This window comes from Propithecus coquereli, unplaced genomic scaffold, assembly GCF_000956105.1.
Source record: "Propithecus coquereli isolate 6110/MARCELLA unplaced genomic scaffold, Pcoq_1.0 Scaffold10, whole genome shotgun sequence".
Lineage (NCBI taxonomy): Eukaryota > Metazoa > Chordata > Mammalia > Primates > Indriidae > Propithecus > Propithecus coquereli.
The window spans coordinates 6,173,312-6,188,221 of NW_012133858.1; the positions used below are offsets into that span (position 1 = coordinate 6,173,312).

Consider the following 14,910-nt stretch of genomic DNA (forward strand, 5'->3'; position numbering starts at 1 on the left):
TATCCATGTCTTTTGGTGGGGCCCTTCCACACTGTGCTTGGTCATGTGAATTGCTTTAGCCATTAGGGCAGTTGTACATGTGATGTAAACAGAGACTTGAGAAACAACTACTGCTCTTGAAACCCTTTGGACTGGGCTGCTGGAGGCTGAGAGACCATGTGGAACAGAGACAACCTGCCCAGCTGAGCCATCTGAGAGCAGTCAGCCTTCAGCTGACCCAGCTGATGGTTAAGTGAGCCCAGCAGAGATCAGTCAGCCTGGCCTAGATCAGCAGGCTATCCGGTGAGCCCAGCCAACATTCTAACTCCTAGAATTATGGGGTTGCAATGAATCAGTGGCTGTTGGTTTAGGCCACTAAGTTTTGGGGTGGTTTGTAACACAGCAAATGCGAATTGTTACAGCTACACTACGTGTTGAAATGATATTTTGGATATATTGGGTTGAACATAAGATGTTCTTAAAATCGACTTCACCTATATCTTTTTACTTTTAAAAATTGTATTTGCAGAAGGATTGCTTAAGCCCAGGAGTTTGAGGTTGCTGTGAGCTAGGCTCATGCCACGGCAGTCTAGCCCAGGCAACAGAGCAAGACTCTGTCTCCAAAAAAAAAAAATTTATTTGGAATTTTAAAAATTTAAAATGAAATAGATAGCTCACATGATATTTCTATCAGACAGCGCTGCTCTAGACCTTTTTGTTTCTTCCTGCTATGTGACTCCCACAAATGCCACCTCCAACGTGGATTCATGGGGCCATGAGACTGTGACATCTGGAAAAGACCTCAAAGTTCATCTGGTTCAAACCTCTCATTTTATAGGTATGGAAATGAAAGCCCAGAAGGAAGAAATGACTTAGCAAATCCTTCCTTACAACAAAATACAGTAGAAATGGAAGGCATCTCTCATTACTCACTGTCTTAGTGGCTGGAAATATAGCAGTATTTCCTTTGACTTGGATCATTAATCTTTATTTAGTCATTATGTAAATTTAAAAATATAAAATAATTTAAAAGTTAAAGTTAGTATTGTCCCAGTCTGGTGGAGGTGGGGCATGGGAGGGAAAGAAACAACTGAATTTGCAGCAACACATCTCAAACCAGTAAATAGCTCTGAGACAAAAAGATTTGAGTATTTAAATGCCTGGTTTCTAGGTCTGCTTTCCTACAATCACCAAAATTTTTTGAGTGTCTTGGTCTTTATCCTTTCTAGTAGCAGATAATGCATATGTAAGCTAATGTAGGAAATCAACATAATGCTAGGACCCCTTCTCTGGTCTGGAGCAAGTCCAGAGGCACCAGCCCACTCCCTGGGCCGAGTTCTGTTATTTTCTACAGCAGAGGTGCTGCTGCCGGTAACCTCAGGGTGAGCACGGGTGGCATGTCCCAGAAAACAAACTGCGAGCAGATTGTCTCTCCCTCTTTATGAAGGAAGCAAGAGACTTTGGGGGACTGGACAGGATTTTGAATGTGCTCAATGTTCATTTCTCAGACGTTTGATAACTTGTTTATAAGAGCAAGACTTCTGTACTCACGGTCTTGGCAGTCGAGTCCACTGTAGCCAAATGCACACCTAAAATACAAGTGAGCGAGAGGAAACCGTGTTAACGAGCCCCCAAGGGGAGCATGTCAGAGTTCCCACTCCAATCTCCATTTCCATCCTTCTTTCATCCTGTCTGCCCCTGCTCCTTCTCCTCTTTCTCTTGTCTTCCTTACCCTCCCATTCTTCCAGGAGAGCACCTTCCATGGGGCTCTGGGAGGTTGAGCAGGGTATACAATCCTGTGTGGGCTCATTTGCTACTGATGGAACACTCCATCCTCTGAGCTCCAGGAAGAGTCAGCAATTCGGGTGACGCTGAACCCAAGAGGCATGGGACCTTCTCAGGCTGTGACACCACATGGCTCTGCTACTTACTTGCTGCCCTGCGAGCTGGAGCATTTTATTGACACTCGGTTTCGGTTTCCTCACCTGAAAAGGGGGAACTAATACATTCCTGACAGTATTGTTGGGTGATAGGTGTCACCTAGTGTGGTTCCTGGCACATGGAGAATGCTCGAAAACTATTCATGATGATGATGACGATGATGCTCTGTACCTACCAGCCTACGCCAGCTTACCTACTTCCTGACTGTAAACCCATATATGTGCTGCAAGCTCTGTCCTTTTTGCCTAGCTCCAGCTATTCCGAGACAAAAACAGAGTGATTTCTCTTACGGTTGACAGTTCTTATCAGGACCTTCCTCGTAGCCAGGCACGCACGCACACTCGGCGGTCCCACCTTCCTTCTTTATCAAGCACTGCCTGTGCTCTCCGTTGCAGTCATCAGGACATTTTGGACTGGGTGCTTCAAAACAGAATGATTTCTTTGTGAAGAAACAATCTCTTCCACCCCAAAGTGATATGTGACAGAGTATGATTTCTTTTGCATTTCTTGTTCTAGGTACAGTGAGGTGCTCATTGCCTCTGCACGTGACATGCCCTCCGTTAAGCTGCACTGGGCCTGCCTCGCCAGCTCCTAGCCAAGGTCCCAGTCCTGGTCCATGCATCTAAAGCCAAAATTCACATCACTCGGACTCCAAAATACATGTGGATACTCAAGCAGTAAAGTTTGTATTTTGCAAATTCAAAAAGAGAGAGAATAGGAGTTGTGAAGAACATTAAGAAGCAGGTGGAATACTTACCAAAACAGAAAGCAACTTGTGGGTTAGGTCTTTCCCAGTCGGATTTGCACTCGCATGCTAAACCATTGACGCAGTCATCGTCAGCCTTTTCACAGCCATAATAATCACACCGATTTTGCGCTGGGAAGCACAAATAATTAAAAAATATATTCAGCAAAACAGTATCAACAAAGCACCCCACTCCATTGTTGTTACGCTCTGCCTTTTAATAAGTTTTGGGATTTAACAAATGAAAATCTTGGATTCTGAAATCCACACCTTTCCGTATCCATGTCTTTTGGTGGGGCCCTTCCACACTGTGCTTGGTCATGTGAATTGCTTTAGCCATTAGGGCAGTTGTACATGTGATGTAAACAGAGACTTGAGAAACAACTACTGCTCTTGAAACCCTTTGGACTGGGCTGCTGGAGGCTGAGAGACCATGTGGAACAGAGACAACCTGCCCAGCTGAGCCATCTGAGAGCAGTCAGCCTTCAGCTGACCCAGCTGATGGTTAAGTGAGCCCAGCAGAGATCAGTCAGCCTGGCCTAGATCAGCAGGCTATCCGGTGAGCCCAGCCAACATTCTAACTCCTAGAATTATGGGGTTGCAATGAATCAGTGGCTGTTGGTTTAGGCCACTAAGTTTTGGGGTGGTTTGTAACACAGCAAATGCGAATTGTTACAGCTACACTGTGGGCTGTGTATCAGCCTAAAGGGGGAAATAGCATAGGTGAAACTTTCTACAATCATTTGTGAAGCTATAACTTGCTGTAAAGCCCTCTTGCTTTCCTTTCTTTATCTTCTCCTGTCCAGCAATGATTCATCTGGTCATTAATACCTTCCAAGAGAAGAACAAAAGTCATTTTGATGACCTGGAGATGGGTGGAAAGGAGTAGAAGGCAAGTGAGAGAAGAAAGGGTAGAAGGATGGATTGGTTAAAAGGAAATTTGGAGGCACCTGTCAAGTCATAGACAGTTCTTGCCCCCTTCTCACATAGAATGAAAAGGTTTACAAAAGGGAGGTAGGTCTTTAGTTAAACTTTGAATAAAGTTATTTAATACTTACAAACATAATCTGTAAAGTTTGTGCCATTAATTGCATTTTTAATTAAAGCAGACACACTCTCCTCGGTTTTATTTGTATTTAGTGTCAAAATGTTTACTATTGTTACAGTAACAACCTCGTCACCGGCACGCATTTCAGATCTTGCTGATGGAGAAGCAGATGTGCTAAAAATGAAATGAATCTGTCACTTGATGAACTGAACTGAAGGGTCAACAAATAGGTCTTATAATCTCCCGTATTCCCCAAATATCCCAGCCCTCACCCTGACCCCACTGTCCCATCTCCACAATTGGGGTCCACATATGGAAGCCTGGGCCACACAAAGGTGGCAATTTAAAGGCCCAGAGAACTCTATGCAATGTATATTCAGGGGAAACCCTACGGTGAAAACAGTGTCTTGTTGGATGCTTAGGGAAATTGGATAATCAATTTTAGGATCTAGGAACCTGGAGCTAACCACAAGTGGAACAGTAACATCTGAAACATTAAGTTGTCACTGTCTGTTGGACAGCAAGATTAGGTGTCCTGCCGAGCTGTTAAATCTCAGATTCTGTTCCTCCCTGTGCACTGAGAGAGCAGTGACCAACCATACAGAGCCTGGGTCATTCCCAGGAAGGGCCAGGAATTCAGCAGGCAGCTTTAAAGTGGGCACGTGATCCGGCCTGGACACACAACCCAGAGGAGGACTGAAACAAGGGTGGGGGTGCGTGGGAAACGTGGGCATAGCATACCAAAGCAGATCATCGAATACCAGTGCCTGCTACGCAAGACATTGTAACGGCCTCTCTTCCTCCCTAATCAGCACTACCCTTTCCCGCCTAAGTACAGCTATGCCACGCTGTGATTATTTCATCATCCAAAAGGAATCAGGTGATAAACCACTGAGGGAAAAAAAGGACTTTAAAAAGCTTTCCTATCTGATTTGTGGCTCTGTGCTTTTAAGCCTCAATATATTTTTGTTGTCCAGATTTTTTTCTATACGCCATTTTGAATATATTCAGGAACCTGAAAACATGGCTAATCTATTTAGGAAATGTTTACAGCTGTGCTGGGTCCTCAGCACAACCGAGAAAATCCAAAACATGAACCAAATTCTATTTTTAGAAACAGTCGCCTCAAAAGGGAGCCCAAAAACATGAAATGGGCTTCAGAATTTTAATTTAAAAATGTTCTACCATAGTTCATCCGGGACAGAACGAGGGGGCGGGTGGCAGTGGAATGTACAGGGCAGTGAGGAAAGGGGAACTTAGTATAAATTATTCTATACTGGTTGAAATCTGTGGCATCACTTTGCACTGGGGCTAGGACAGAAAATGCCATCCCTAACGCATTTGTTGAATGAGCTAGAGTATTAGCTCATGCTCTAATTCAAGAGGCAAGGCCTTACACCTGTGAAACAGCTAAAGGATACAACGGAGCTACTGTGTACTTGAGTATAAATGACTAGAGGGCTAGACTTGGAGTTAAGATACAAGGTCTAGAGCCAAGCCTGCCACTGTCTTTTCTGGCCCAAAACCAGTCATAGCATCTCTGAGTCTCCTCCTCGGTCCAAAAAGAGATTGGGAGAGAGAAATTCTGAGGATCCTTCCAATTCCAACATTTTTACAGTACCTAAAGACCTTAGGGATTCAGAGGAGAGAGAGAACATTGGACTGGCACCCAAGAAATTCCTTCCTAGGTGAGAACCAGGTTCACTGGCCCTGCAATTGTCTCCTCCATGACCCTGAGCTCACAGGTAAAGGTTTACCTCTAAACACCCTGGACTCCTTTTTAGTAACTCCTTAAGAATAAAGGGAGTGCCATAGTTTTGGGGACCCCCCAAAATGACATTATGGGACCAGCTCTTCCTCACACTGCAGGGTCTTACCTTCCAGAAAGGGAACAGACTGGTGTTGAAATTGACTGTGTACCAGGCGCTGTGTACAGGGAACCTTCCAAACCTTATCTTAGTTATTGCTCACAAGGGGCCAGGGAAGTTGATCAGATTATCTCAATTATGCAGATGAGGTAACGAAGGCTCAGAGAAGTTAGAACACCTGCCTGGTCACACAGCAGGAAAGTGCCAAAGCCAGGATTCAGGCGCAATTGTGGCTGACTCCACCCCACCTCACTGTTCCTGTTTCACCCCCTACACATGAACTGGCTGTTGCCCACTAAACCAAACCTAATCCCCAGGAACAGTTCCTAGCCCTCCAGCAGCTGTCTGCTATAGACCTCCTGCTTCAGAGACTGCGTTCAGGCCCAGCCTCTCTCCTTGCTGCCTGCCCCTCACCAGGCAAACCTGCCTCTTGGCTGCCATCAGACTCACCCCCATTTAAGATCAAGCTGGACACTCACCACCTTTAGGAGGCCTTTTGTGAAATTTTTAACGTGTACATATATGTGTGTTTATATATATATTTTACAGATATATTCATTATCTTATTCCACAAAGGATTTGACATAGCTTATAAGGATAAACATAATAGTAAAACTTAAAACACAAATACTACATCAGGGCTGCTTTTTCTACGTAACTCCATTCATCTTAGAGCATTCTTTCCCCAGCCTCAGTACTTGTGTGTTAATGTGCTTCAGAGAAGGCTGAGATGGAATTGCTAACTTCTCGAGAGTCTTCTGCCCCTTTATATCCTGAAATAGCACCCAGCACTTGTCATCACATATCGAAGTGCTTAGTGAATACTTGTTGCTACTAAAGAAAGAGCTCACCACTGGCCCTTCAGGAGCCAAGGGTGTGATTTGGATGTTCTTGTCCCCTTCACTCCCCCGTAAGAAGGAAGAGATGACTGTGAACCGTTCAATGTCCTGGCCTTCTGGAATGCACATTCCAGGGGTTAACTAGGTGTGGTTTGTAGCCAAGGGATCAAACCAAACAGGCCAGGCCAGATGATGCCCATGTGCACAAGTTGCTGAGTAGCCAATCACAGACAGCATCTTGCCCTCCCCAGGCCAGCCCCTGCCTGTCCGGGCCAGAGTTGTTGTGACATCAGAGACAAGGCCAAGGCACACAGTCCTTTCTGCAGGGCTTAGACTGATCACCTCTTCTTGACTTGTGACTTGCCATAAGGGGCCCTTAGTGTTACATGGAGAACTCAAGAGAAGACCAGAAGTTAGGCACACTTGTCCCCAAAGGACCCCATTGGTCCATAGCAAACTTACCTTACAGTAAGAATTACAGTCTGCCCATAAGAACTGTCAAATACATTACTAAACTGTGGAGGAGAACAGATTTAACAACAAGTTAAAAAATAAACTTTAAAAAGTGATGCTCTATCCAGATTTTGACATAAATTTCTAAATTCTTTTATATAAATACACATGGTTCATCACAACAAATTATTTATTCTTAACATGCAGTCTAACACCTTTCAGTAATCTTTGCTATAAAATAGTAAGAGTCTGATATAAGTAAGAATTATCCAGAAAAAAGATGGAAACCTAAAACACTCAGCCAAATCAATTATCATATTCCTAAAAATAAGGTGATTAACTTATTAAGTTTGTCTTAAGTTTTGCATATTCGTTGGTCTTATCTATGTGTGTGCCTCATGCATTCATCAATTTACCCGAGGAGCATTTATTTAATTACCTATCTTACCCAAGGCATTACAGAGATGGGCAGACCCAGCTCTGTGATCAAGTAGGGGAACCACACCACGAAGGCGAGAGAAGTGCCATAGAAAGATAGGAACTACCATGGAAACTCAAAGAAATGCTCTTCCAGTTGCAGAGAACCAGAGAGGGCTTCATACAGGAGATGGGCCTTAAAGCACTTCAATAGGCAATGCCAGGACAGGGAGTGGAAGAAGGAAGAGCACACGCTAGTGTTCAGAGGCTGCGTGGCCCAGAAGGGGGCAGACTGAATTGGGAAGAATACCTAAAGTCAAATTTTTCCATTTGTAAGCTTTTGTGTAAGTTAACTTTTTTGAATCTCGCTTTTCCCATTGGAAAACTTGAGATAGCAGTAATTCTCACCATGTAGGGCTATAATGTGTAGAAAATGAGATGGGATATATGATCCATGGCTTTGTGAGCTGGAAGGCTCTCCAGCACAGATGGATCTTACTAGGCTGTGGTTGTGTTCTAAAGACAGAGACAACTCTAGATTCTTATAGGGGAGTGGCCAGAGGTAAAGCTGGGACCTCTGGCAGATATAAGGTGGAGGTGGGTTGGAGGTCCCAATTACAACGTAAGTCCTTTGACACCAAGAACAGGGGTTTCTCATTCTTATGACACAACCTCCCCCCATCCCCACCCCATGCCACTTAGTACAGGGCACTCCCCAGGAAATACTCAACAAAACTGGTTGAATGATGACTAAGTGAATTAAATGTGAAAGATACGATCATGGCTTCACACAGGCGTCTTTCTCTTTCCTCAATCTCCACATTTATTAGATAAGAATGTTGAACTGGGGTGGTGCAACCTTTTCATAATCTATGACTTTTTATTATTTTTGTGTCCATTGGGACCAACATGTTAAAAGATTGTGGCAACCAATGGCATTAAAAAGATGTTAGATTTAGATTAAAGAGAAATGCCTCCCTAATTCTAGTCAAATTCAAATAAATCTGATGCCCTAGTTAGCCAGATCAGCCTTATAATAAGGATATGGGCCAGGCGTGGTGGCTCATGCCTGTAATCCTAGCACTCTGGGAGGCCAAGACGGGAGGATCACTTGAGCTCAGGAGTTCAAGACCAACCTGAGCAAGAATGAGACCCTGTCTCTACTAAAAACAGAAAAAATTAGCTGGACAACTAAAAATATATAGAAAAAAATCAGCTGGGCATGGTGGCGTATGCCTGTAGTCCCAGCTACTCAGGAGGCTGAGGCAGGAGGATCGCTTGAGCCCAAGAGGTTTCTGTGAGCTAGGCGGACACCAAAGCACTCTAGCCCGGGCAACAGAGCAAGACTGTCTCATAAAAAAAAAAAATATATATGTACATATTTCTTTATAATCTTTTAAATATTAGGGATAGCTCGCATTTCTGCAAATCATCGGAGGCCAGAGATTCCATTTAGGAGCAAATTTGCTAGAAGACCTTGAAGGTTCCTTCCAGCTCCCCTACTGCCCACTGTCCGTACAGTTTTCTTAATCCCAAAGAAGAGGTAGAGAAATTAGCATCTGGCATAGAAGACAGTGTTTCCTTTTCTTTTTTTCTTCCAGGTCATCCTTTGTGGATGTTGGGTAAACATCTCTTAATCTGAAGGGCTGCAAGTTTGGCTAGGAAGGCAGGAGCTATTCACAAGGGCCTACCAGGCCTTCACTGCACGCCAGAGCCAGCAGGTGAGGAGAAAGAGAAGCAGCTCTGTGGTCTGGCAGGTCTAGGGTCAAATCCTGAACTCCTCACTTATCAACTGGGTGACCTTCCGTCAGTTACTTAACTTTCCTGATCCTCCATTCTTCATCTGTAAAATGGGCACAATAGCACGATCTCCCCCACAGGGCTGTTTTGAGAATTACAAATATTACACATAAAATGCTAGGCACAGCACCCAGTAGAGAAACTCCAAGTCCCTGTGTGGCTGCCCATGCGGATCCAGCTGGGTAGAAAATGAGCCCGGGGGAGACTGCTCAGGGCCCGTGCTGGGACTGCTTCTGCAAAGTCTGCTAAGAGGACCTTAAGGAAGTTAGCTGTCTCTATTTCCCTCACTCTACTCCAGGGGTTGCAAAGGAGTTCTGGCATATACCTTTTAGATTAAAACTCTCTAAGAAAATATAAGAATGCTCCATCCCTTCACTGGTTCCCCCAAGAACATCACGCCCTGACTGAGATTAAGTCTCTAAATTGATCTCTGAATACCAGAGCTTAAGGCCTGTAACGGGAGAGGGCTTTTGTGACACTCCCACCCAAAGCCAAGTTTGAGGAAGGTAGAGGCCACAGTGACCAGGGCTCAGTAAAGCCACACAAAGCAATTCAGGGGTTCCCTGAAAGTAGGAACATGTTGGCATTGCCATCTTCAATGTACTAAATACCATCCAAACTGGCAAATTTGAATGCAGACCCAAGACAAGAGGACAAGTCATTGCCAGCCGGCATGGCAGCCACGGGTTCTATCCTAGCATTGCCAGGAATCCACTATGCGGTCAGGAACACTAGCTCTCTCTGCACCATCTGTAAAATCATTTTGATAATAAATTTTTACATTTTACCAGTTCTAATAACAAAACTCTCTTGTACTGATATAACTCCAAATTGAAAGGCATTGTCATAGAATAAGACGTTAGTTTTTAAAAGTATTTTTCCACCTAGACTTCTAGAATGTATTTCAGGCTAATATTTTTTCCTTTAAAACTAAACTTTGAGAAACACTGGCTGGATGCTCTCTGTTGAGTCCTTCCAGGCAGAACATCTGTAGTTCCAGAATGGAGACATCCATTCCTTTCATGCTGCCATGCTCACTCACGATAACCTAAATGACATGAAACTATTGCTCATTTTTGGCAACGGAAAAAAAAAAAGTAATAGGTGTTAATTCAGATGTAGTTGCTCTTCTAGACATTGAAAAAAAACTGGACTAGTATGGAAATCTATGGAAATTTGAATGTACAAAGGAAAAAACATCTCTAAAATGTTTTCTCTTTCATTCTGTGGAAATTATTTATTTATTTATTTATTTGAGGTAGAATCTCGCTCTGTTGCCTGGGCTAGAGTGCCGTGGCGTCAGCCTAGCTCACAGCAACCTCAAACTCCTGGGCTCAAGCGATCCACCTGCCTCAGCCTCCCAAGTATCTGGGACTACAGGCATGTGCCACCATGCCCTGCTATTTTTTTCTGTATATTTTTAGTTGTCCAGCTAATTTATTTCTATTTTTAGTAGAGATGGGGTCTCGCTCTTGCTCAGGCTGGTCTCAAACTCCTGAGCTCAAACGTTTCTCCTGCCTCGGCCTCCCAGAGTGCTAGGATTACAGGCGTGAGCCACCGTGCCTGGACAGAAATAATTTATTTTAAAACATCATTATATTTATCTGTCCATTTAAAACTATGTTAATAGCTTACATAACAATGGACATGGCATGGCATAGCTGGAGCGAGCTTATGAAGGCCCTCTGCCATGCTGGGGCTGTGTGTCAAGGTGCAAGACCACGAGGAGGTCCAAAGGTCCAGGGGAGGGGCCTGGGCAATGAAAACCAGCAGCACCGGGGGTGCTCAGGGCAGCTGCTGCTTGCCAACCAAAAAGGGCACATTTCACTATTCAGAACACTGATATGACCGTCCCAATGTGTACGATCTGAAGACCAGCTCTACACTCCGCAACTCAGTGTTAGAACGAAGAATACTTATACAGAAGGAAAGCTGGGAAGTACTTACAAAGTTAACAATTTCAGTATACAAGACTTGATAGTTCCGAGAATTTTCTTCTTCCAAGCCACTTGTGTCTGATACTTTTACTGCAATCTTCCCAGGGAATGTCTTTCCTGAAAGTCAAGCAGAATCTTTCTGTACTACTTAAAGAGAGTCATTTCCAGTTTGTTCTAAAACACAGATTAATTTTTAGAATTCTCAACATTATGTGATGACACTACAAGAAGTCTGGAAATGTAAAAAATGTTACCCGTTCCCCGCAACCTAACACAACCGTCTTCATTTTGGTATATTTCTTCCAGCTCTTTCTTTCCATTCACATTGTTATAATCCCACATTTATGCCATGTTTCTTTTTTTACTTATTATTACATAATAGGCATTTTCCCAAATCATTGCCTACTTTCTTTTTTTTTTTTTTTTTTGAGACAGAGTCTCACTCTGTCGCCCGGGCTAGAGTGCCGTGGCGTTAGCCTAGCTCACAGCAACCTCAAACTCCTGGGCTCAAGCAATCCTACTGCCTCAGCCTCCCGAGTAGCTGGGACTACAGGCAGGCATGCGCCACCATGCCCGGCTAATTTTTTATATATATATATTTTTAGTTGTCCAGCTAATTTATTTCTATTTTTAGTAGAGATGGGGTCTTGCTCTTGCTCAGGCTGGTCTCAAACTCCTGAGCTCAAACGATCCTCCCACCTCGGCCTCCCAGAGTGCTAGGATTACAGGCGTGAGCCACCATGCCTGGCCCATTGCCTACTCTTTATAACCATCATTTTTTCTTTTTTAGAGACGAGGTCTTACTGTGTCACCCAGGCTGGAATACGGTGGCTATTACAGGTGCGATCATAGAGTACCATATCCTTCAAATCCTGGGTTCACGCAATCCTCTTGCCTCAGCCTCCCAAGTAGCTGGGACTACAGGTGTGTGCCACTATGCCCAGCCTTTAAAAATCATCATTTAACAGCTGCATAATAGTCTATGAAGTATATGTCTCCTTCATTGATATAGTCATTTTTTGTTGTTGGACTTAGCACTTTTAATCCTTTAAAAGGAAAAGAAAAATGTTGCAGTGAACACCTTCATGCACAAACCCTTTTTCTATATTTGGGGTCATTTAAAGTAGATCCCCAGAAATGAGGTCATTAGCGCTAAAAATATGAGCATTTGGGCGGCTTTTTGTATATCCCTAATCCCTGTGGGCAGTACCTCAGTTTCCTGTTCAATTGGACTGCTATGGCAGGGGGGATATTTCTCATTCATAAAGCAGAAAAGAGATTATAACAGACAGTCAGGTCTTGGACCTTCATTGCACTCAGTGATCTAATCAAAAAGGATCATGCCAAGGGAGTCTCAATTTGCTCCTAACGTCCATTTGTCGAGCCGAGAGGCTCTTATGTCTCTGAAGGTGGGGTTTGCTGTTACGGAGAAAGCAGGTCCTGTGACAGGGAACTGAACCAAAGCCAGAAGCCCAGGCTCCCGGGCCTGGCTGGCTGTGTGATCTCAGGCATGTCCCCTTATTCTGCCTCAACGTCCCCGGGTAACAGCACTTTTCTCTACTTTGTTGGATTCTGGAATCTCTTTTTGCCATCGTTTAGAGTTTTCTAGTCCACTTTTGGTAGGAGATACAAAGAAAGCTCTGCCGTGGCTCATCCTTTGTGACTTACCTCTCAAACACGCAGAAGAGTGATAGTAATACCCTTCTAAACACAGGCAGAAATGGATATCATTCAGCTCGACACATGCAGAGCCACCTGCACAGGGATTAACTTGGCAAGGACTGCTGAGACCTTAGATGGAGCAGAAAGAAATTAGAAATCCACAGAAATAACAACAAATAACACCTAGAAATCTATTTTTCAATCTTCATGCTTCCTTCCTGGGCACTTTCCATTCTTTGGCTGCGTTACTTCAGAACATACCCTTAGAAGAGCTAGAAGTAAATACATGCTTTCTTATGTCTGCAGGGAGTTTGTTGCTGAAATTTTGGAGCCAGGTCAGGAGTTTAAGACCAGCTGTGGCAACATAGTGAGACCCCATCTCAAAAAAACGAAAAAACAAAAAACTAGCTGGGTGTGGTGGTGCCTGCCAGTAATCCCAGCTACTCAGGAGGCTGAGGCAGGAGGATCCCTTGAGCCAAAGAGTTCAAGGCTGTGGTGAGCTATGATGCATGCCACTGCACTCCAGCCTGGGTGACAGAGCAAGATCCTTTCTCCAAAAACAAAACAAAACAAGAAAAGCATGAAGGATCACCCCTCTGACATGGTGCAAACCAGTCTGCTAAGTAAATGGCTTTTAAAAAACAGCCTCAGCCACACTGCAAGGATGATTTGGAAAATCTTAGGGAAGAAACCGAATGCAGCTCCTCTCTGGAGACCCCAGACGAGTAACTCTTGGTGTGCTTTCTCTTCAGAAATGCAGGGCAAACTTGTCAATTTGTTCTGTAGCCAGGGATTGAATAAGTCACAGGATGTTACAACTGGAAAGGGTTTCGGTGGCTATTTAGTTCAGTCACACCTTATTACGGATGAGTGAGTTGAAGCCAGGAGAGAAATGATTTGCCTGCTGCCCCACAGTTCATGACTGGGAGGGCCAGCACGCAGGAAGACTGCCTGACTCTGAGAGAGTGTCCAAGGAAGCAGAAATGGCTTTCAAACGCTCCCTTTCTTGATTCCAGTAGAGTTGATGGTGTAGCTGTGTCCCATTTGAATGCACCTTCAGAGTGGCCCCTCCAAATAGGAAAGACTGGGGCCCTGGGTCTTAGATACAGGCTCTCCTATTTGCTCAACTATCTGTTTCTTAGGTCTATCCAAGAACACCGGCAAGCTATCAGAAGTAAGTGTATGGAGACATCAACTTGCTCTTTGACTCTGGGCAAGTCACTGCCCTCACGGGGTTTCTGTTTCCTCATCTGAGAGTGACAGGGTTTATCTAGACTCTGAGGCTCTAAAGTTTGAGGATTCTTCTGGACCAGGGGCTGGAAAACTGTGGGTCATGAGTCATGTCTGACCAACCTTCTGTTTTTGTAAATAAAGTTTTATTGGAACATAGCCAGGTTCATTCATTTATATATTGACAATAGCTGTTTTCATGGTAAAATAGCAGGGTACAATACTTGCAACAGAGACCCTATGTGGCCCACAAAGGCATTTGGCCTTTATTGATAAAGTTTGCCGACCCCTGTTCTAGACCAAGCTTGGGGAAATGAGGCAAGTGGTTTCTGTATCAATAATTTCTGCATGAGATCAATTGGCATGTCTTAGACAGTATCCCCCAAACATCTGTTCTTTGGATAATGGCTCTGGCCATGCCTAGGACTGTTTGAGCCCTGCCATTGTTTGGTTTTTTATCTCTCAGGCTCAAGTTCCATGACTTTGGCTCAAATTCCAAATTGTGATCAGCCACCGTCTTAACCTCGGGCCAGAACTGACTTTTTCCTTAGGTTGGCAAGACCCAGAGGACAAGACCACTGGGGCTGGAGAGTCAGTGCTTACTTGGACCTGATCGTCTCAGAGAAGCTGAAACTATTTCCAGAAATTCCCTAGGGAGAGGGAAGCTGTAGAGGTAGCTTTGACAGAATCCAAGACCATATTAAATATTCCATAGCTGGCAAAGAGCTTGAGGGAGGAAGAGTGGGAAGGAAAGGAGAACAGAATGAAACAGAGGATAATCTCAGGGTCTCTGCCGTCACTCCTAGCCTTTGTGACTCAGAGTTTACATCCACCCTTCCCATCCAAGGCCTCTTTATACCCACTTTCTTACCCCACCAGAACATATTCACCTACCATCCTCCACAGTGTTATTTTCCTGCCTCAAAGTGAAGTGTCTTTGAGGGAATCACTCTTACCTGTAGAATGTGAAGTGCTGGTGGCAATCACTGAC

At 44.2% G+C, this 14,910-nt stretch overlaps 1 protein-coding gene across 1 annotated transcript in view; it reads right to left on the minus strand.

Annotated features, from left to right (window-relative positions):
• The window catches only part of MUC13 (mucin 13, cell surface associated), a 20,330-nt gene that overhangs the window by 4,166 nt on the left and 1,254 nt on the right, over positions 1 to 14,910 (minus strand). The window contains exons 3-10 of the mRNA XM_012639645.1: positions 14,876 to 14,905; positions 12,696 to 12,818; positions 11,038 to 11,144; positions 6,883 to 6,935; positions 3,724 to 3,887; positions 2,678 to 2,797; positions 2,211 to 2,340; positions 1,531 to 1,568 (exon numbers count right to left, since the gene is read on the minus strand). Of these exons, the coding sequence (XP_012495099.1) occupies positions 1,531 to 1,568; positions 2,211 to 2,340; positions 2,678 to 2,797; positions 3,724 to 3,887; positions 6,883 to 6,935; positions 11,038 to 11,144; positions 12,696 to 12,818; positions 14,876 to 14,905 (765 nt within the window). The remainder of the gene's footprint in view (positions 1 to 1,530; positions 1,569 to 2,210; positions 2,341 to 2,677; positions 2,798 to 3,723; positions 3,888 to 6,882; positions 6,936 to 11,037; positions 11,145 to 12,695; positions 12,819 to 14,875; positions 14,906 to 14,910) is intronic.